The 21,296-nt window shown below is 40.3% G+C and overlaps 1 protein-coding gene across 4 annotated transcripts in view; it reads left to right on the forward strand.

Moving 5' to 3' along the window:
• The first annotated feature begins 6,044 nt into the window (after positions 1–6,044).
• KIF27 (kinesin family member 27) overlaps positions 6,045–21,296 on the forward strand; it is a 93,673-nt gene continuing 78,421 nt past the window's right edge. For 2 of the 4 annotated variants that reach the window (XM_082610926.1, XM_082610928.1), the window contains exons 1-4: positions 6,045–6,170; positions 6,526–6,677; positions 12,229–12,613; positions 18,480–18,680. In XM_082610926.1, coding sequence (XP_082467052.1) covers positions 12,316–12,613; positions 18,480–18,680 — 499 coding nt within the window. In that variant the 5' untranslated portion in view covers positions 6,045–6,170; positions 6,526–6,677; positions 12,229–12,315. The remainder of the gene's footprint in view (positions 6,171–6,525; positions 6,678–12,228; positions 12,614–18,479; positions 18,681–21,296) is intronic. The other 2 variants (XM_082610927.1, XM_082610929.1) reach the window with 2 other exon arrangements.

The following is a 21,296-nucleotide window of genomic DNA, read 5'->3' on the forward strand; positions in this document are numbered from 1 at the left end:
TCCAAGCACTTCACTGCCATCTGCTGGAAACTTGTCATAATAGCTTTACAAATGACAATGAGTGGGAGTGTGAGTGGGCCCCCCTGGAGTCCAGTACTGCACAACTTGCCCCACCAGAAGTAGTGGTCCTGTATCTGTCTCTCCTCTATGTGACTAAGGGGAAGGTGATCTTGTCCCCAGTTCTGGAGGTAGACCCGAGGTAATATGAATGGTGTATTATTCATGATAATCCTATTCTCTGCCTGTGATTGTTCTAGTAATAGATATATAATCTAGTTCTGGCCAGTGACACTGGAGGGCAAGTCTGCAGGGAGGCTTATGGGAAAAGGTTTCTTCACTTTTAAGAAGGGGCCATGGGAGAAGATCCCTCTTCTTCCTCTGAGCAATGTTCTGCCTTAAATGTGATACCTGAAGCTGTAGTAACAATTGTGTGGAGCCAGAGCCTTCCTGAACCTGCCCTGCCTGAGTCCAACCTAGCCATGGCCTTCATTCCTGAGATAATGAGCTCAGCACCTTATTATTGCCATAATTTTGAATTAGTTTTCTATAGAAATTATCATAGTTAATAGTTTCCAATTCAACCCGCTCTTACAAGGCACCAGGAAGTGCAAGCAGAACAGTTGCTTAGACCTCAGGGCTGGCCCAGCTCCTCCTCCTCTCGCCCTTCTTGCTCCTCTCCCTGTCCTGCCCACCCCTGTACCCTTTCCCCTGCTTCCTGTCTTTTCCCTCTTCTCCCTCCTCCCCACCTCTCCCTCTCCTCCCCTCTCCTTCCCCTTCCAGGCTCAGCCAGCTCTGGGCTTCCTGCTTTCCCCATTTACTTCTCCATCATGTAAAAGACAGGGAAGGCAGTTTAGGGCTGTATGGTGCTCCTTGACGTCCCAAGACGCAGCTGTCTTTTCTCTTTACACTGAGCATAGCCTGGACTCGTGATCCAAGATGTCTGTGTTCTAATCTAGGCAGCAGGACTGAAGAAGCTATGAAGTTGAAGAGTGCAAGGTTGACAGGAAGGCTCTAGCAGTTACCACGTGCAGTTTTGCTTTCATTTCACTGACTAGAACTTAGTCACATGACCGCAACTTACTGCCAGGGAGGCCAGGGAACTATTCTCTATTCCAGGCATTGGGTACCAGCTAAACTAAGAAGTGTGGATGGATGTTAAGAAACAGCCAGTTTTCATCACCATGCATGGATTTTATAGTTTTCATACCTTATACAGACTAAGAATTTAAATAACAATTCACCTAATGGTTTTAACAGCCAATGATGCTCCCTTTCCAGATCTATTGTTTCATTAGGGATTGCAAAATAGTAATATTCTAATTCTAATATTCTTGGTTGTGTGAGCCTTGCACAGAGATAATTTCTCTCTTGATGGATTTCAGGATAGACTGAGGAGCATAATGAACTTGGAGCCACAGCTCCTGAAGTTCCAGAAGATAGAGAATGTAGAAATAGGATCTAAAAAGTTTTCTGGTTATGTTGATTTATTGTGCATGCTAATCTCAAAGACAATTAATGTAAATGTGCACAGCTCCTGGAGCCCCTCCCCACCCTTCCCATTACAGCCCTCCAGGGAAGTCCTTTGTTTACTGTCGTTAAACCAGTTCCCTAGCAGAGATAGGGATTCCTTGGTGACTGTTTCCTTTAATAGCTTTTGCTTTGTAACAAGCTCAAAAAACATTTTTTAAAAACATATTTCATTGATTTCTTTAGGATTATCTGGTGGTTTAGCCGTGGTACCATGTTGATGTCCTCCAGCCAAAGTAAACAGGTTGGGTTAATTACTTGTTGCAGCATGGGATGTCAGTAAGAGGATGCTTTGGGACAGGGTCTAAGGAAGCAAGGTTCTCTCTAAATTGGATGCCATCAGCCAAAGACAATTCTACCTTTGGCTATCTCAAATCTTATCTATAAGGAGGGCAGGCTGAAGCAAGGAAAAACAGATTGGTAAAGAAGCATCAGTCACTCATTTCAGCCAAGATAGTAGGATGTTTGGTTCTGTGTGTGTGGCACAGTAGCCTAGGCAAAATTATCAAGTGGCCTTATTTTGTCTCACTTTATCAAGGTCTCTGAGTAACCTTGTCTGAGATTATGTTCAACAGGAGAATACCATGGCACAGCTGTGGGTGCCAGGGCAGCTTTTGTCAGGGGCTGCTTTCGTTCCTTTCTCAACCTTTAACTTCTCCCTGATTAGTACTAAAGAAATTAATAGATTTCATTCAATTCAGTCCAGAAATCAATTAATGAACTCCTTCATTGTTCCTCTTCCCTGAAGCTGAATGGATAATGGTTTAAGAATCCAGTTTTGTTTTGTTTTGTTTTGTTTGCGGTACGCGGGCCTCTCACTGCCGTGGCCTCTCCCGTTGCGGAGCACAGGCTCCGGACGCGCAGGCTCAGCGGCCATGGCTCACGGGCCCAGCCGCTCTGCAGCACGTGGGATCTTCCCAGACCGGGGCACGAACCCATGTCCCCTGCATCGGCAGGCGGACTCTCAACCACTGCACCACCAGGGAAGCCCAATAATCCAGTTGAGGAGGTACAGGTTTAATGAGCCACAGTGCGTGACTTGAGGCAACTACACCTTCCTTTTCCTTGTAGCTCTATGACTCATCTCTCTCTGTGTGCTTAGATCACTATTTTTCCTTTTTTCTTCTTTTTTTACTTCGTTTTTTTTTTTTTTTTTTTTTTTTTTTTGCGGTACGTGGGCCTCTCACCGTTGTGACCTCTCCCGCTGCGGAGCACAGGCTCCGGACGCGCAGGCTCAGTGGCATGGCTCACGGGCCTAGCCGCTCCGCGGCATGTGGGATCTTCCCGGACCGGGGCATGAACCTGTGTCCTCTGCATTGGCAGGCAGATTCTTAACCACCGCATCACCAGGGAAGCCCCTCTGGAGGGATTTCTTAATGTCACTGTTTTATGAAAGTACAGAGCTCAGGTAAAGTTCAAAGTTGTCACCATCAACCCTTTCTTTTTTTTTAACTTTTTTTTTTTTGTGGTACGTGGGCCTCTCACTGCTGTGGCCTCTCCCGTTGTGGAGCACAGGCTCTGGACACACAGGCTCAGCGGCCATGGCTCACGGGCCTAGCCGCTCCGCGCCATGTGGGATCTTCCTGGACTGGGGCATGAACCCGTGTCCCCTGCATCGGCAGGCGGACTCTCAACCACTGCGCCACCAGGGAAGCCCTCCATCAACCCTTTCTTGTGCTTGTGCGTTTTTTGGGAAAAAGATAAGCTGCCATGGCCTAGGCAACATTTTTATTTGCTCTCAAACCATGGGAGGTAATGATCCTCAAAGTAAGGAAGTCCAGAATTGTGAGTTCTCCATAGTATAAAGTATCCAGGGTTAAGATCCAAGGGTCTGGGCTGCCCTAAGGGGAATCACTGTATGCCCACTCCCTTGGTTCTGTCATCAGCTTTTGAACAAATCAGTTAAAATCTCTATGCCTATTTAATTTACATATGCAAGAGGATAATCTGAGTCTGATTTTCTAGTTCTGGTTCCAGTTTTCTTTTTGTATCATTTTGTAAAATATATGCATGTCTCATTTACAGGCTGCGGTAGGATGTTATCGTGGTGGTTAATTTTGTGTCAGCTTGACTAGTCCAAGGTGCCCAGTTATTTGGTCAAACACTAGTCTAGATGTTGCTGTGAAGATATTCCCCAGGTGTGATTAACATTTACAATCAATAGACTTGAGTAAAGCAGTTACACTCCATAACATGGGGGCTTCAGCCAATCAGTTGAAGGCCTTAAGAGCAAAGACTGAGCTTTCCAGAAGAAGGAACAACTCTGCCTCAAGGCTAAAACGTAGAAACCCTGCCTGAGTTTCCCACTTGCTGCCCTGCTCTGAAGATTTTAGACTCAAGACTGTAACATCAACTCTTATCTGAATTTCCAATTTGCTAGCCTGCCCTACAGATTTCGGACTTGACAGCTCCCACAATCACATGAGCCAATTTCTTAAAATAAATCTCTTTCTCTCTAGATAGATGAATGGATGGGTGGAGGGATAGATAGGCATATATAGATTATATGTCTATAGTTAGATCTATATCTATATCTATCTATATATATTCTATTGGCTCTGTTTCTCTGGAGAACCCTAATACAGGTATGAATAAATAAAATGGCAAAATAATTTTTGTCTAACTCAGGGATATTGAACATAAAATAAGAAATTAATAAATGTATAATGGGACTAAGTAATTTTTAAGATTCCTTTCAGGTATAAAATTTGCTGACTAGGGCTTCCCTGGTGGTGCAGTGGTTAAGAATCTGCCTGCCAACTCAGGGGACACGGATTGGATCCCTGGTCTGGGAAGATCCCACATGCAGCGGAGCAACTAAGCCCGTGCACCACAACTACTGAGCCTGCGCTCTAGAGTCTGTGTGCCGCAACTACTGAGCCCCTGTGCCACAGCTACTGAAGCCCGCATGCCTAGAGCCCATGCTCCGCAACAAGAGAAGCCACCACAATGAGAAGCCTGCACACCACAACAAAGAGTAGCCCCCTCTTGCCACAACTAGAGAAAACCCACGTGCAGCAATGAGACCCAATGCAGCCAAAAATAAATTGAAAAATTAAATCTTTAAAAGAGAAAGAAAAAATCAAGCATGGTTCCTGTACTAACTGTATTTCAGGATAACCTGATAGTGGGAAAGCTCTTCTTTATAGAACAATTCTAGCTAATAAATGCAAAAAAGAATATTAGAATTAGAACATTACCATTTTGGAATTCCTAATGAAATAATACCTCTGTAAAATAATATCAATGGTTGTTAAAACCATTAGGTAAAATGCTGATGGGTAAATTTTAAAGGGATGGATTAGGCTGAAAGCACCTGAACTCACTAATAATCTTAACATCACCAGACGTGAGATACTCAGACATCATGTACCTCCTGGTGTGTTGCAATAGGGAAGTACACAGCCCTGTATTCTTGCCAGAAAAATTGAGCCTGAATCTAATCAAGAATCTAGATCTACAAGTTTACAGGAAATGTAGGAAAAAAGAGGAACAAGTTAAACGGCAACACAAAGATGACATCGCCAAATATAGAATGTGAGATGTTCTAAAGGACAAATGGCACAGTTTCTTCAACAAATAAGTGATTTAAAAAGAAATGGCGAGCAGGCCACAACAGTGAGAGGCCTGCGTACCGCAAAAAAAAAAAAAAAAAAAGTAAATTGGAAAAGTTAAACATAGAATTACCATATGACCCAGCAATTTCATTCCTAGGTCTATACCCAGAAGAACTGAAAAAAACAAATCAAAACATTAAACAGATACTTGTGCATGATGTTAATAGCAGCATTATTCATATTATCCCCAAAGTGGAAACAACCCACATATCCCTCGACTGATGAATGGATAAATAAAATGTGGTATGCCCACGTAATGTAATATTATTCATCCATAAAAAGGAATTAAAGTTCTGATACATGCTACAACATGGGTGAACCTGGGAAACGTTTAGCAAAAGAAGCCAGACACAAGGCCACAAACTGTATGATTCTATGACTATGAAATGCCCAGAACAGGTAAATCCATAGAAACAGAAAGCAGATTAGTGGTCGCCAGTGGCTGGGGAAGAGAGGAATGGGAGTGACTGCTAACTGGTATGAGGCTTTCCTTTGGGGTGATGAAAATGTTTTGGAAATAGACAGAGGTGATGGTTGCACAACATTGTGAATGTCTAAAACGCCATTGAATTGTACACTTTAAAACGGTTCATGTTATGTTATGCGAACTTAACTTCAATAAAAATAAACAGAATTGGTAGCTAAAATATTGAAAGCAATGTGAATCCTTCTCATATTCATCTTACAAACTCCTGGAGAGTTCTCTGGCTCAGCACTGTGAGAGGGGTCCCTGGGTAGTATTTACTTTGGAGCTAATCTGGGAGGCGGGGCCTCCAGGTGGCCGGCTCTAGGCTCCTCCCAGACGGGGCGGGGCTTGGTGGGCTGGGGCGGGGTCTGGGGAGCTTCCGGCCGCCCTGAGGGGCGGGCGCGCATCGGGGCGGGTCTTGCTGGTTGCCGGGAGAACCCGCGACAACAAAAGGCGCGGGCTGCGACGGTAGCTACGGCGCGGCGTTGTGAAGTGAAGGCGAAGACTCCTGCGCTGCGCTGCGCTGCGCTAGCCGCGGGAGACTGGGGTTTCTCAAACCGGTCAGTGAGTGGCAGGCGGGCCGGGCCGGGCTGGCGGGGTCGCGCCTGGTGCTGCGCCGGCCAGCACTCTGAGCCGGTGTCTCCTTCCGGCCGTTGGGAGGAGAGGGGGCCGGCCGGGGGATTGGGAGCCGCCGCGGCTCGGCTGGCGGGGAGGGCGGTTGGGGCGCCCGCAAGGCGGAGCAGTGCGCCCGAGGGGCCTGGGCCTATGCTGGGACTCCCAGGCGAGCGGCCGGGGAAGTTGGGTGCCCCTTGAGGTAGAAGGGCTTGGGGAAGAGGGACGCGCGGGAACCCCGGGAACCCCGGACCGAGCTTCACTGAATCGGATCCTGTGTATTTCTTGTTTTCGTGCTTCCAGCTGCAGTATCTGAAGAGGGATAGAAAGGCCCACCTTCCTTGGGGGTTTCATTTTGTCACAGGCCTCCTTTTTCCATTGCGGATGTTGAAACTTCGGTGCATTCTAAGTTCTGCGGGGGTCCGGAAGTCTGAAAGACCCCTCCCTTAGAGCAGGTGATAATTGAGAAAGAAAGCGTGCCCAGATTCTTTCTTTGAAACACTTTTAAAATAAAACTTCGCCCACTCCAACTTTAAAAATCTTTGTTGTTTCCCCTGTTTGGTTCCTGCCTTCTCCATCTGTTCTTTATGCATTTGGGGCCTTTTCTGAGATCCTTATGAGATTCACTATCCATTTGCCAGAAAGTTTCTTACGAAAATATTACTTACAAACTACAATTTTTAGACAGTCACTACTTCTGAAAAGCCAAGGGCACAGGATGGCAACGGTATTTGGAGACACTTTTCTGAGCAACGACATGGCATCAGTGATCAAATATTTCTCCTTCCTTTGCTCAGATTTCAAAACTCCATTGAGTATGCCAGCCAATAAGATTTCACCTTTCTGTACATTGATTGGTGAGATTAATACGTACGCTTCTGATGGCTGTAATTGATCAGAATCTGAAGAAGTATAAGTGCTATGGATTTTTTAAAAGACATGTAAATTCTTTTAAACATTTTTTAAATTTACTTTTTATTTATTTTTTGGCCGTGCTGCAGGGCTTGTGGGATCTTAGTTCCCCCACCAGGGGTTGAATCCCCGCCTACAGCAGTGAAAGCCCAGAGTCCTAACTACTGGACCGCCAGAGAACTCCCTAAACGTAAATTCCTGTATATTAATTTTTTGCAAGCTATATGTTTATGGGCCCTTATCGGTTTTTTATTGATTAGAGTAGGTGAATTTCTATTGCCTTTGTAGCCAGATTGTTTATAGATATTCCTATTTTAAAAAAAAACAAAGTGAAAACATCTCAATTACACTTGGCACCTTTTATTAACAATTTTATTGGAAGTAGTTAGGTTTAGCTTAACATAGACCATGACTTTTGTTTTAATGTGATGGTATAAAAAAAAAGAAATAGGGACTTCCCTGGTGGCGCAGTGGTTAAGAATCTGCTTGCCAATGCAGGGGACGCGGGCTCGAGCTCTGGTCCGGGAAGATCCCACATGCCTGCAGATCACCTAAGCCCTTGCACCACAACTATTGAGCCTGCACTCTAGAGCCCGTGAGCTGCAACTGCTGAGCCTGTGTGTCACAACTACTGAAGCCCACATGCCTAGAGCCGGTGCTCCACAACAAGAGAAGCCACTGCAGTGAGAAGCATGTGTACCGCAACAAAGAGTAGCTCCCGCTCGCTGCAACTAGAGAAAGCCCACGTGCAGCAACAAAGACCCAATGCAGCCAAAAATAAATAAATAAATAAAATTTATATATAAAAAAATAAACTAATCTGTATGATAAAAACTCCTAATATAGGTGTTCAGAGACATTTGGAAGAATCAAGTCATACTACATCCCTGTAGTTTCTTTGGAAAAGTTTCCAGTACCAAATGATTGTAGAGTCCTTTATTATCCTGGAAAAGATTTACCATATTTATGAGTATTTATTTTTTCAGTGCAGAATTTCACTAGAATGATTAAAACTGCCAAGGTTAGGTGCATGTCTTTGGCCATTAAAGATAGTTTGTTGACTCTGTTTTGGGATTTTACAGCACAGGGGAGCTGATATTTTTTTACTCTCTTTGGACTCTCAGTAGAGTGATGTAAATGTTTTTCTGTTATTGTGATCTTTTTCAGACTGTCCACTCACAAAATTATAAGTGCACAGTATTGCTGCAGAGTTTTTTTAAAAAGCTAGTGAGTATTAGATATGTCTTTTTTTTCATTAATTAACTTACTTTTTGGCGTGTTGGGTCTTCGTTGCTGTGTGCAGGCTTTCTCTAGTTGCGGTGAGCGGGAGCTACTCTTTGTTGCGGTGCGTGGGCTTCTCATTGTCGTGGCTTCTGTTGTTGCGGAGCATGGGCTCTAGGCGTGCAGGCTTCAGTAGTTGTGGCACGTGGGCTCAGTAGTTGTGGTGCACGGGCTTAGTTGCTCCGTGGCATGTGGGATCTTCCCGGGCCAGGGCTCGAACCTGTGTCCATTGCATTGGCAGGCAGATTCTTAACCACTGAGCCACCAGGGAAGCCCTAGATATGTCTTAATTAACATTCCATTGCGTGTAGTGCTGAAAATGTTATTTTAGTCCATTAGTCTGCTACGTTACTTAATGATAGTGTTCAAGACTCTTCTCCAAAGAGCCCAGTCCCATCCCAAACTGATTATTTTTCATTTGCATTTAGACATAGATTAATTGTCACTTTTTTAAAAACTTTTTTATGGTGTAAGCGTAATGCTACCAAGACTGTGAGCATTCATGTACAAGTTTTTATGTGAACATAACATTTTCATTTCTTTAGGGTATATACCTAAGAGCAGAGTTGCTGGGTCAAATGATAACTCTGTGTTTAAATTTTTGAGGAACTGCCAGAGTGTTCCAAAGTGGCTGCATCATTTTACATTCCCATCAGGTTTCCATATTGTCTACCTTCTTGCTAACACTTATTATGATCTGTCTTTTTTATTATAGTTGTGTTAGTGGGAGTGAAGTGGTATCTCATTGTGGTTTTGATTGCATTTCCCCCATAGCTAATGATGTTGAGCATCTTTGCATTTGCTTATTGACCATTTTTATATCATCTTTGAAGAACTGTCTTTTCCGATCCTTTGCCCACTTTTTTTTTTTTTAGTTTATTTATTTTATTTATTTATTTTTGGCTGCATTGGGTCTTCGTTGCTGTGCATGGGCTCCTCATTGCGGTGGCTTCTCTTGTTGTGGAGCATGGGCTCTAGAGCGCAGGCTCAGTAGTTGTGGCACACGGGCTCAGTAGTTGTGGCGCATGGGCTTAGTTACTCCGTGGCATGCAGGATCTTCCTGGACCAGGGCTCAACCCATGTCCCCTGCATTGGCAGGCGGATTCTTAACCACTGTGCCACCAGGGAAGTCCTGTGAACCGTTCTGAATTAACTTTTGTATACGATGTGAGGTAGAAGTCCAACTTCATTCTTATGCATGTGGATATCCAGTTGTCCCATGACCACTTGTTGAAAAGACTATCTTTCCCCCATTGAATTGTGTTGACACTGTTGTTGAAAATCAGTTGTCCATAAATGTGAGGATTTATTTCTGTATTCTCAGTTCTTTTCCATTGATCTTTAAGTCTGTCGTATGCCAGTACCACACTGTCTTGATTACTGCTGCCTGGTTTTAAAATTGGGGAAGTATGTCCTCTAACTTTGTTCTTTTTCATTATTGTATTGGCTATTTTATGTCCCTTGAATTTCCATATGAATTTTAGGATCAGCTTGTCAGTTTCTACAAAGAAGTCAGCTGGGATTTTGATAGGCATTCTGTTGACTCTTTAGATCAATTTGGGGAATATTGCCATTTTAATATGTTAAGTCTTCCAATCCATGAACATGATATGTTTTTCCATTTATTTAAATCTTTACTTTCAACAGTATTTTGTGGTTTTCAGAGTGTAAATTTTACACATCTTTTGTTAAATTTATTCCTAAATTTATTTGATTCTTTGTAATGCTATTATAAATGGAATTGTTTTCTTAACTTATTTTTCAGGTTGTTCATTGTAAGTATAGCTACCAATTTAATTTTTTTAAAACATTGTCCCTGCAATTTTTTTTTTTTTTTTTTTTTTTTGCCATACGCGGGCCTCTCACTGTTGTGGCCTCTCCCGTTGAGGAGCACAGGCTCCAGACGCGCAGGCTCAGCGGCCATGGCTCACAGACCCAGCCGCTCCATGGCATGTGGGATCTTTCCGGACCGGGGCACAAACCCGTGTCCCCTGCATCAGCAGGTGGACTCTCAACCACTGCGCCACCAGGGAAGCCCTGGCCCTGCAATTTTTAAAAAATATTTATTTATTTTACTTTTGGTGACATTGGTTCTTAGTTGCGGCACATGGCATTGTTCGTTGGGACGCACAGGTTCAGCAATTGTGATGCACAGGCTCCAGAGTGCACGGGCTTTGTAGTTGTGGTGCACAGGCTTAGTTGCCCGTGGTGTGTGGGATCTTAATTCCCTGACCAGGGATCGAACCAGCATGCCCTGCATTGGAAGGCGGATTCTTTTCTGTGTGTTGTTAAAAATAATTTATTTTATTTATTTATTTTTGGCTGTGCTGGGTCTTCGTTGCTGCACGTGGGCTTTCTCTAGTTATGTTGAGTGGGGGCTACTCTTTGTTGCTGTGCGCGGGCTTCTCATTGCAGTGGCTTCTCGTGTTTCAGAGCAGGGGCTCTAGGCTCACAGGCTCAGTAGTTGTGGTGCATGGGCTTATTAGTTACTCCATGGCATGTGGGATCTTCCTGGACCAGGGCTCAAACCTGTGTCCCCTGCATTGGCAGGCGGATTCTTAACCACTGTGCCACCAGGGAAGCCCAGAAGGCGGATTCTTAACCACTGGACACCAGGGAAGTCCCCCAATATAATTTTTAATGTATTAATTCCACCAGAGATCTTCAAAAATAAGTACCATGTAACTTAGGAGTGGAACAGCAGTTTTTCTGTTAGTTTTGGTTATTTTTGAATAGAAAATTTAGTTTTAAATTTACATTGACTTATAGAAATCTTTAAAACTATTTTCATGGATTGATTTCTAACATTTGCGACAAAGAGGAGATGTTATTTTTCAGTACATAGCTGTAAAATCTAAGGGTTTGCTTTACACTACTTGTGTACCTGTACAATTACCCAATTATTTCCTTGCCTTATGTTTCTTTTTTTTTTTTTTTTTTTTTTTTTTTTTTTTTTTTTTTTGCTGTACGCGGGCCTCTCACTGCTGTGGCCTCTCCCGTTGCGGAGCACAGGCTCCGGACACACAGGCTCCGCGGCCATGGCTCGCGGGCCCAGCCGCTCCGCGGCATGTGGGATCTTCCGGGATCGGGGCACGAACCCGTGTCCCCTGCATCGGCAGGCGGACTCTCAACCACTGCGCCACCAGGGAAGCCCCTTATGTTTCTTTTTAATTTATTTATTTATGGCTGAGTTGGGTCTTCGTTGCTGCACGGGCTTTCTCTAGTTGCTGAGAGCGGGGGCTACTCTTTGTTGCGGTGCGCGGGCTTCACACTGTGGTGGCTTCTCTTGTTACAGAGCACGGGCTCTAGGCACGCGAGCTTCAGTAGTTGTGATACGTGGGCTCAATAGTTGTGGTGCACAGGCTTAGTTGCTCTGCGGCATGTGGAGTCTTCCCAGACCAGGGCTCGAACCCGTGTCCCCTGCATTGGCAGGCGGATTCTTAACCACTGCGCCACCAGGGGAGTCCTTGCCTTATGTTTCTAATTTCCCAATTATTCAATATTTAGATTGATGAGCTGGGAAACATATTACCACTATAGAAAGAATGGCATAATGGAATCCCATGCACTTACCACTTTGCTTCATCATTTACCAACTCAAGGCTCCCATCCCCTAGATTATCTTGCAGCAAATCCAGACATCGTATCGTTTCATCTATAAATTATAGGTATACTTTTTCAAGACAGATTTACTCTTTGTAGCTATCTTATATTAGAACAAAACCTGCTTTAATTGACTTTGCTTTAGAAGTTGCTTAGTTTATTAGGATAGAGAAGTCAATAACTAAATTTTGTTTTTATTTTGATACACAGGGTCCAGATCTTAACGTAAAATGGATGTTTCTCACACTAGATACTGAATATTAAGTAGAAAATCTATTTAGTAAAATCTAAGCTGCCATGGAAGAAATATCAGTAAAAGTTGCTGTAAGAATTAGACCTCTGCTGTGCAAAGAAGTTCTTCATAATCATCAAGCTTGTGTGAGAGTTATTCCAAACACCCAACAAGTTATCATTGGGAGAGATAGAGTCTTTACTTTTGATTTTGTTTTTGGCAAAAATTCCACTCAAGATGAAGTTTATAATACCTGTATAAAGCCACTAGTGTTATCACTCATTGAGGGCTATAATGCAACCGTTTTTGCCTATGGACAGACTGGATCTGGGAAGACATACACCATTGGAGGAGGCCATGTTGGTAAGATTCTCATACTCTTTGACTTTTATTTCAGACAGTAGAAAGAAGCTGAAATACCACAGTGCCTGACACATAGTAGGTGCTCAGCACATTAACTGAATGAAATAATCAATAGGATAACAGATGTGTTTATAAGATCATCATCTTTGAAAGATTTGTTTTAAATATTGAAGTTTCATTAAACAATTTATGATTATATTTGCTTGAGGAAAGACGTTTAAGACAATGTTCAGTATGCAGCCCTTTGCTGTTTTTCCCCAGTTTTAAGATATAATTGACATGCAACATTGTATTAGTCCAAAGTATACAGCATAATAGTTTGATATATCTATATATTGCAAAATGATTACCACAGTAAGTTCAGTTAACATCAGTCACCTCAGTTACATTTTTCTTCTTGTGATGAGAACTTTTAAATTCTACTCCCTTAACAATTTTCACAGCTTGGTCACATACTTACAGCTATACTGTTTTTTTTTTTAAGAGTCCATGAATACAATTTTAATTCCTTAAGGGAAAAGGTTATTAAAGTTATCTATTGTCCTAAAATATTTTAGCTAAAATACTTCATACCAAAAGAAATAGATCACCATTAGGAAGAGTTTTTGATGATTTTTTCTGCTAGTTTTAAAAAAATTAATGTTCATTGTAAAAAGAATTGCAAGTGATGCTTAAGAAATCTAATTAAACGAATGAAAGCTCCTCTCATTCCCAGGAAATAACAGTTTGATGTATACATTCAGAGTCCTCTAGACATTTTTCTAGGTATATTACAAGTACTCACACATGTAGTTTTTTGTTTTTTTTTGTTGTTAGTTTAATTGTTTGATGAGGTATTTCATACCTGTGATTCTGTAACTTTCTTTTTGCAGTTAACGATATAAAATATCATTTCATTTCTTTCCATTTGGGTCATAGAATTTCACCTCATTTTTTTTGGCTGTACATATAATGTTCCATAGTTTGAATGGATCATAGTTCACCCATTCCGGTATTAATGGACAGGATTAATGGTTGGTTTTGATTTTTACTGTTATAAAAAGTTACATTGTACATATCTTTATACATTGAACTTTGCATCCATTTGTTAGTATTTCTGTAGAATAGATTCCTAGAAGTAGATTTGTTGAGTAATGGGTATGCACATTTAAAATGTGGATAGATACTGACAAATTATCCAAAAGGGTGTACCAGTTTATATCCTGCCACCAATGTGTGAAAGCCATTTATTTGCTCATATCCTTGCCAGTTACTGGAAATCATAAATCCGAAATTTTGTTTTCACTATCTGATAAGTGAAAAATTGCACTTTGTTGTTTGAAGTTACATTTCTTGGTGTATTTGTGAAAATAGCATTTTTGATTTCCCAGGCTCTCTGTAAGACACCAATTCTGGGTCAGTCATCTGCTGTTTGATTTTTGACCATGCAAATAATATAGTTTTTTTCTCCAATAAATAATTTATTGGCTTTTGTGGTGGCTAAAGTACCATGCTAGGCACTGTGGTAGATGAAAATCTCTTATTTTTCAATATGATGCTTATTTAAACTACTGTTCATTTCCCTGTTTTTCAGAACCTTGGATTTACCAACTTTAACCAGGTGTAATCTTCTCTAAAAACTTTCATTTGCATACTCTTTAAATAGTGTATAAGAGCTAAACGATGGCTATTAAAGTATAAAACTTTACAGTTTTTCTCTCTGAAATAGTCTTTCAGGAATATAAGAGTGACAGTGAAAATGTGATCTTTAGGTTACCAGAATACATTTTGAAGCTTTATTTGTAATTCAGCTTTTTTTTTTTTTAAATATTTTGAGTTACTGTGCTTTGTTATCTGTCGAAGTGGGAAATGAATGAGCTATTTCTGATCAGCCTCATATTCTGGCTAATCTAGAATGCATATATTCAATATATGCTGGAGTTTATAGATAGTACTATTGGCTAGTTCCTGGAAGCTCTCCAAAAGGAATTTTCACTTTCTCTTGTACTGGAAAAACCTGCAGCTTCCCATATTTGCTACATGATGGCAATCAAAGGCGGTCCAAGTTAGTAAGGTTCAGATTTTCAGGATGTTTGTTGCCAAAAATCTGAACATTGGTAATCTTCAACTTGGAAGCAAGTTGTTTTTAAGGTTCATTTTAAGCCACCTTTTTGTAGCTTGGAGTATATTTTCCATGGAACAATGCTAAAAATGGTGGGCAGGTTTCTAAATTGGCCTACAGAAACTTATTTAAGTCCAATTTATTCTTTTTCTTATTCTAAATTTTATCTTGTACGTTTTTTTTACTATTTTAAAAATTGTGGTTAAATAAATAAATGTAAAACAAAATTTACCATTTTTAAGAGTACAGTTCTGTGACATTAAGTATATTCACAGTGTTTTGTAACCATCACTGCTCTTTCCAAAATTTTTCATCTCCCCAAATAGAAGCTTTGTACCCATTAAGCAATAACTGTCCTCCCCCCGCCATCCCCTGGTAACCTCGAATTTACTTTCATTGACTGTAAGTTTGCCTCTTCTAGATATTTCATAGAAGTGGAATCATACAGTATTTGTCCTCCTATGTCTGGCTTCTGTACTTAGCATAATATATCTAAGGATATCCTACATGTTGTAGCATGTATTGGAACTTCATTCCTTTTTATGACTGAATGATTTTCCGTTGTATGTATAAGTCATCTTTTGTTATCCATTCATCTGTTGATGGACATTTGAATTGTATTCCCCTTTAGGCTATTGTGACTAATGCTGCTATGAACATTGATGTACAAATATCTGAGTCTCTTGTATGCATTTCTATTCATTCATGTTACTGTGTTAATCTGTGTTCTGTGTTGCGGAAGTGATGAAGGAGAAGAGGCAGTGATGGAGGAGAAGAGGTGTAGAGATGTTCCCTTCCTCATTCCTGGATTGAGGTCTTGGCTTGGGCAGAACTGGTCTTTCTGTACCTCTCTTCTGCACACGTCCTTTGTTGCCATTAGACCCTGGCTTGCTCCCCTGTCCCTTTCTTATGCCTGTTTACCCTCAAACTACCTGTACCTTTCCATCCCAGAAATCTCAAAACATGCTTTTTGGCTAAATGTGAAGAAATATGACACAAATAATTTTTTTAAAAGGGTTCTTGCTAACATAAATGAGTTACATTCCAATGATTGGGATTCTTCCCAGACCATAATAAATGATCTAAAGAGAGATATTTTAGGTACTACCTGTACCTATTTTGAACTTCACTGGTGCCACTTATGCTTATTGCATTCCTGGGGTTTTCAATAAATATTTTCTTATTAAATCTTTTATTTTTGCCTTAAACTGTTATATAAGTATCATTTAGTTTTTTTCATGTCATGTCATTTGATTGTAAGCTTTTTTTGTGCTGCTTCCAATTCTATACAGTATATTTAGTTTATTTTTAAGTTATTTATATTTAAAACTTTTATTTTTAGACTATATATATTTATTTCTAAAGGTAAAAATTCAGATGTTACAGCCATAATATAAAAGTTTTCCTTTCTTTTCTCTCCCGTTCTAACTCCCCAGAGGTAACCACCATTTTTTGTGAATTTTTTCAAAAATATTCTTTGCATAGATATGTATGTTTTCTTTTATGCAAATGAATTTGCTCTGCAGTTGCTTTTTTTAACTTTATGGATCTTAGACATCTGTTTAACAATAGGTGCATGGTATACCATTGTTAACCATTCTCCTACTAATGGATTTATTCGTGTTTGGAATTTTTTATCAATTACAAGAAATTTTTACTGATCCTTATACAACACCTTTGGGTATGTGTATATGTATTTCTTTAGGACTATATCTGAGTCAAAGGGTGATTACGTTTCAACTTTTGATACTATTCATACTAATGTTTCTCCAAAAAAGCTGTGCTGGTTAACATTGTCATAGTATTCTAGAGGACCAATTTGCTCACCTTGAGGAAATGGGGCATTATCAAATTTAAAAATCATTGCTCACATGACATTTTAAACAGTGAATAATCATAAACAGTGATCACAGTTTTTCATTTACATTGATGTTCACAATTACATTGTGAATACAGTTTTTCCTCAATTACAATGATGTGATTTTTAATAGTATTTTAGTGTTAATAATTGAGAGAATGCTGGGTAAATCAGTCTTTATTGTATCTTAAAATAATTAGTTACATTTCTTACTTCCCCTCTGTTTTACCCATCTCGCTGCCATCCACCACCTCACTTCTCTCTGCTCCTCTTTGCAGCAGAACCTTGAAGGTATTATCTGTGACTTGTGGTGTTAGTTCTCCTCTCGGTCTTTCTTACACTCACTCCATTCAGACTTTCACCTCCACTACCACTGACACTGCAGTTGTCAAGATATCACAAATGACCTTCACTTTACTAAATTTAGTGGTCAATTCTCATCAAACCGGCCTTTCAGCAAATTTGATGCATGCTCTTCATTTGGTTTCCAGGCCACCATGTTCTTGGTTTCCTCCTACTTAACTGGTCACTCATTCTCTCTTGCTGGTTCCTGATAAGTGAAACAACAAATGATGAAGTGCCCAGGGCTCAATCTTTGGTGTTCTCTTCTGACTCTCAACTTTTCCCCTTGGTCTCATCCAGCCCTATGACATTAAATACCATCTATATGTAGCTTCCAGTTTTTTACCTCCAGTCCAGACGACTGTCTTGTACTCTAGTCTCATATATCCAACTGCCTATTCAACCTTCCCAACTGTATCCCTAATAGATACCTCAAACTTAATAGGTCAGAAAATGAACTTCTGACATTTTCCCCTTAAACCAACTCAACACACACTCTTCCCTATATCAGTTGATGGCAACTCCACTGGCTCAAGACAAAATCTTGGAGTCATCCTTGACTCATCACTTTCTGTCACATTCCATATCCAATCTGTCAGGGAATCTTAATGGCTCTCCCTTCAACATAAATCCAGAATCTGGTCACTTCTCACCTTTCTCTGCTGCCAAGCTTATGTCACCGTCATGTCCACCTCTCCCCCGAACCCTCTAGACTCCTGGATTAGTGCACTGGTCTCCTAAGTGGTCTCCCCACTCCTGCCCCTACCCTTCCATGATTGAGGCAAAATGCAGCAGACAGAGTGGTCTCTTTTAAACCCCAAGTTACTGCTCTGCTCCAATGGCTCTCATCTCACCCAGAATAAGACCTAAAGTCTATCGTGGTCTACAAGGACCTACATGGTCTTGTTTCTGTCACCTCTCTGACCTCATGCCCTGCTACTCTCCCCCTTGCTCCCTCTGCTCCAACTACAATGGCCTCCTTGTTTATGGATCACACCATTTTAGCACTTTTGCACTTGCTGTTCTGGGACATTCAGATACCTACATGGCTCCTCTGCCACCTCTTTCAAGTTTCTGCTCAAAGGTCAGCTTCTCCGTGATGCCCACCCATCATGACTTTCCTATTTAAAGTTACAAGCACCTCCCATCAAATACACTTACACTTCCAGTCCCCCTTACCTTGCCCTATTTTTTTCTCCAGGCATACTTAATGCCTTTTAATATACTATATAATTCACTTATTGTTTTTAGCTGTTGTCTGTCTCTCCTAGTACAGTTCCTTAAGGGCAGGGATCTTTTCCTTGTTTTGTTCACTGATGGTTCCCAGGGTCCTAGAATACTGTCTGGCACATAGTAGGTACTATATAAATATTTAATGAATGCATGAATGAAGTTTAAGTAAGAGCATGCATGTGAAAACTTTCACTTCTGAACTTTATAGAAAAAAGATGTTTTCTTTTTCTATTTTAAAAATTTATAATAGAATTTTGAGAAAATAAATTTATTGATTGTAGCTTTTCTTATACCTTAAATTTCAGATGTGCTTTCTTTCTCTAAATTTTCAGCTTCAGTTATGGAGGGTCAAAAAGGTATCATTCCTCGTGCTATCCAAGAAATATTTCAAAACGTCTCTGAAAATCTTAGCATTGACTCTAAGATAAAAGTGTCTTATATAGAAGTATACAAGGAAGACCTAAGAGATCTTCTAGAATTGGAGACATCTATGAAGGATCTTCACATCCGAGAAGATGAAAAGGGAAACACAGGTAAAGTAGCCTACTTAATTGATAGTCTTCATTAACAAATGAATATGATTTAAATCAGTTTCTGGATATTTTCCAAGGATTCTTTAAAAACAGACATAGAAACAAAATGCATTTGTTTTTGCTTTTAAATTGAATAGCTTATTGATTACCAGTAGCAGTTAACGCACCCATGTGAAAAGTAGAAGTTCAGAGTGGTTGGTAAGATGAAGTTATTAAGGTGTAATTCCAAATACAGGTGACCCTTGAACAACGTGGTGGGGAGGGTGGCGATTAGGGGTGCCGACCCTCTGCGCAGTCAAAAACCCAAGTATAATTTACAGTCGTCCTTCTGTATCCACAGTACTGCCTCAGTGGATTCAACTAACCTCAGATTGTGTAGTACTGTAGTATTTAGTATTGAAAAAAATCCACGTGTAAGTGGACCTGCACAGTTCAAACCCATGTTGTTCAAGGATCAACTGTATTTATTTCCTATAATTGCCACCTCCCCCGCCCCTGGGCTGATCTTAAGAAAGTGTGACATAGGCTAAATTAATTTTTGTACTTTTTTTTCTCCCAGAGTTACCCTGAGGTTGGGGATGGCTTCTCCCTTTGGTGTTTTGGTGTTCATCCAAGTTGATCCAAGAACTCTCCTTTCTTCCTTGCTGATTTTTGTCCCAGCACACCTATTGCTTCCTCTTTTTTTTTTTTTAATTTAGAGTTTATGTGTTTGCTCCTTCATATTGACATTTACTCGTCCTTTGTTGTGCTTCTCAAGGTCTGACGTTCTGTGCTGTCAACCTGTTAATCTCATTAAATATCTATTTGTTTGGAAATAGGAGAACTTTAGAATGGGAAGGTCAAAATACAAGTATTTTAAAGAATAACACTTTCTGATTTTCTGACTTAAAAGGTAATATGTTCAATGTAGAACATTTTGAAAACATAGTAAAGTATAAAGAAGAAAGTTAAAGATCATCTTTAATCTCAGAACTCAGAAATAGCAACTTCCAATTTTGGTGTGTTTCTTTCTAGACTTCTTTTTCTACACACATCTGATTAAAAAAAAAATACACTCACAACCCCACATATTGTATTGCATCTTATTTTTTAACTTAATAATTATATTGTAAGAATTTTCATGTCATTAAATATTCAAATTTATGACTTCATGTGGTCATGTAATTTTGTCTTCTGAATATATTATAATAATCGATTTGACTAATAGTCCATTGTTGGACATTTTGGTTGTTTCCAGATTTTCACGATTATTAATAACAGTGACTGTTCTTAGGTGTCTTCTTCTAGAAAACACATTTAGTGGAACCTTCCTCCTTCCTGGAGATAAAGGATCCTGCGAAGGGAGTGATTCCCTGGGTGAATTTCCTGGCAGTTAGGAAAATAAGATGGCTCGCTCCTTCAGCAGCAGCCTGCAGGGGGCAGTAAAACTCGCCTCTTTGTAGGCGCTGTCCTGGCAGCTCTGGCATTGCTGGATGTTTGAAGAAATTGGTTATTGTTTTGTTTTTTAGAAAGAAAGCATACATAGTACTTTGTGACCTTATTAGATAATTTTGTATAGTTTATCTTTTCTGGATGAAATCCAGACTGATGTTTTGAGCTTCTGTGAAATGTAATTGAATGTTTTTATCTTTTATTAAAAGTTACCAAAAAAATACATATTTATTGTAAAATAGACTATGGAAGTATACACTGTCACTCCTCATAAACTTAATGATGGAAATACTCCACACCTGATAGCAATCCTGCAAAAATTTTGGTAGGATGTAACAGTCTTAAGACAAATTACCATATATCTTATAAAATGTCCCAATCACAACCAAAATGCTTTTGTTTGACATATTTATTGAGTTTCTCTGTATCAAGTGGTAGTTGGTATTCAACCTGGATGCTGCACAATAAGCATCGCCTTGGAAGCTTTTTAAGAAATATTGATTTTTGGGCCCCACTTTTCACAGATTCTGATTTAATTAAAGATGGAGCGTGGGTGTTGGCACTCTCCCTTTTATAAAGCTCCCAGGTGATTTTCAGCTGGGTTTGAGGACCATAGATAGTGCTAAGCTATAGCCTAACATTAGAAAACTTTCAGAAAAGTTACACTATGATTTATGGTTAAATTGTTATATTTTATAATCACTGATAGTTTAGCACTCCCTGTTGTATTACAGGTACATTAGAACTTTAAATGAACTGGGCTGTTAAAAAAGGTGTCATGATGGAAACAATGCAAGAAAAGTGAATATTTTTTAAAGAAACAGTGACATGACAAGATCTGATTAAAGAGGAAGCTTGGTGCTGTAATTCAAGCACAGACTTGGGAGGTTTACTGCTGTGATTCAAATCCCAAATCCACCTACTCCTGTTCGAAATATTTTTGGATATAAACAAGTAACACATGTAGTAAGCTTAGGTTATTTTGGGTTCTATTCCGCCGTTAAAATAGAAACTCTTTTGCCTTTTTTGAATTGCCTTGCACTCTTATATTATGTAGGGGGAAACTGTTTTTAAAATGAATTAACAGGGCTTACCCTGGTGGCGCAGTGGTTGAGAGTCCGCCTGCTGATGCAGGGGACACGGGTTCGTGCCCGGGTCCGGGAGGATCCCACATGCTGCGGAGCG

Source organism: Mesoplodon mirus (genome assembly GCF_964341445.2).
Source record: "Mesoplodon mirus genome assembly, chromosome: 1".
Taxonomy (NCBI): Eukaryota; Metazoa; Chordata; class Mammalia; order Artiodactyla; family Ziphiidae; genus Mesoplodon; species Mesoplodon mirus.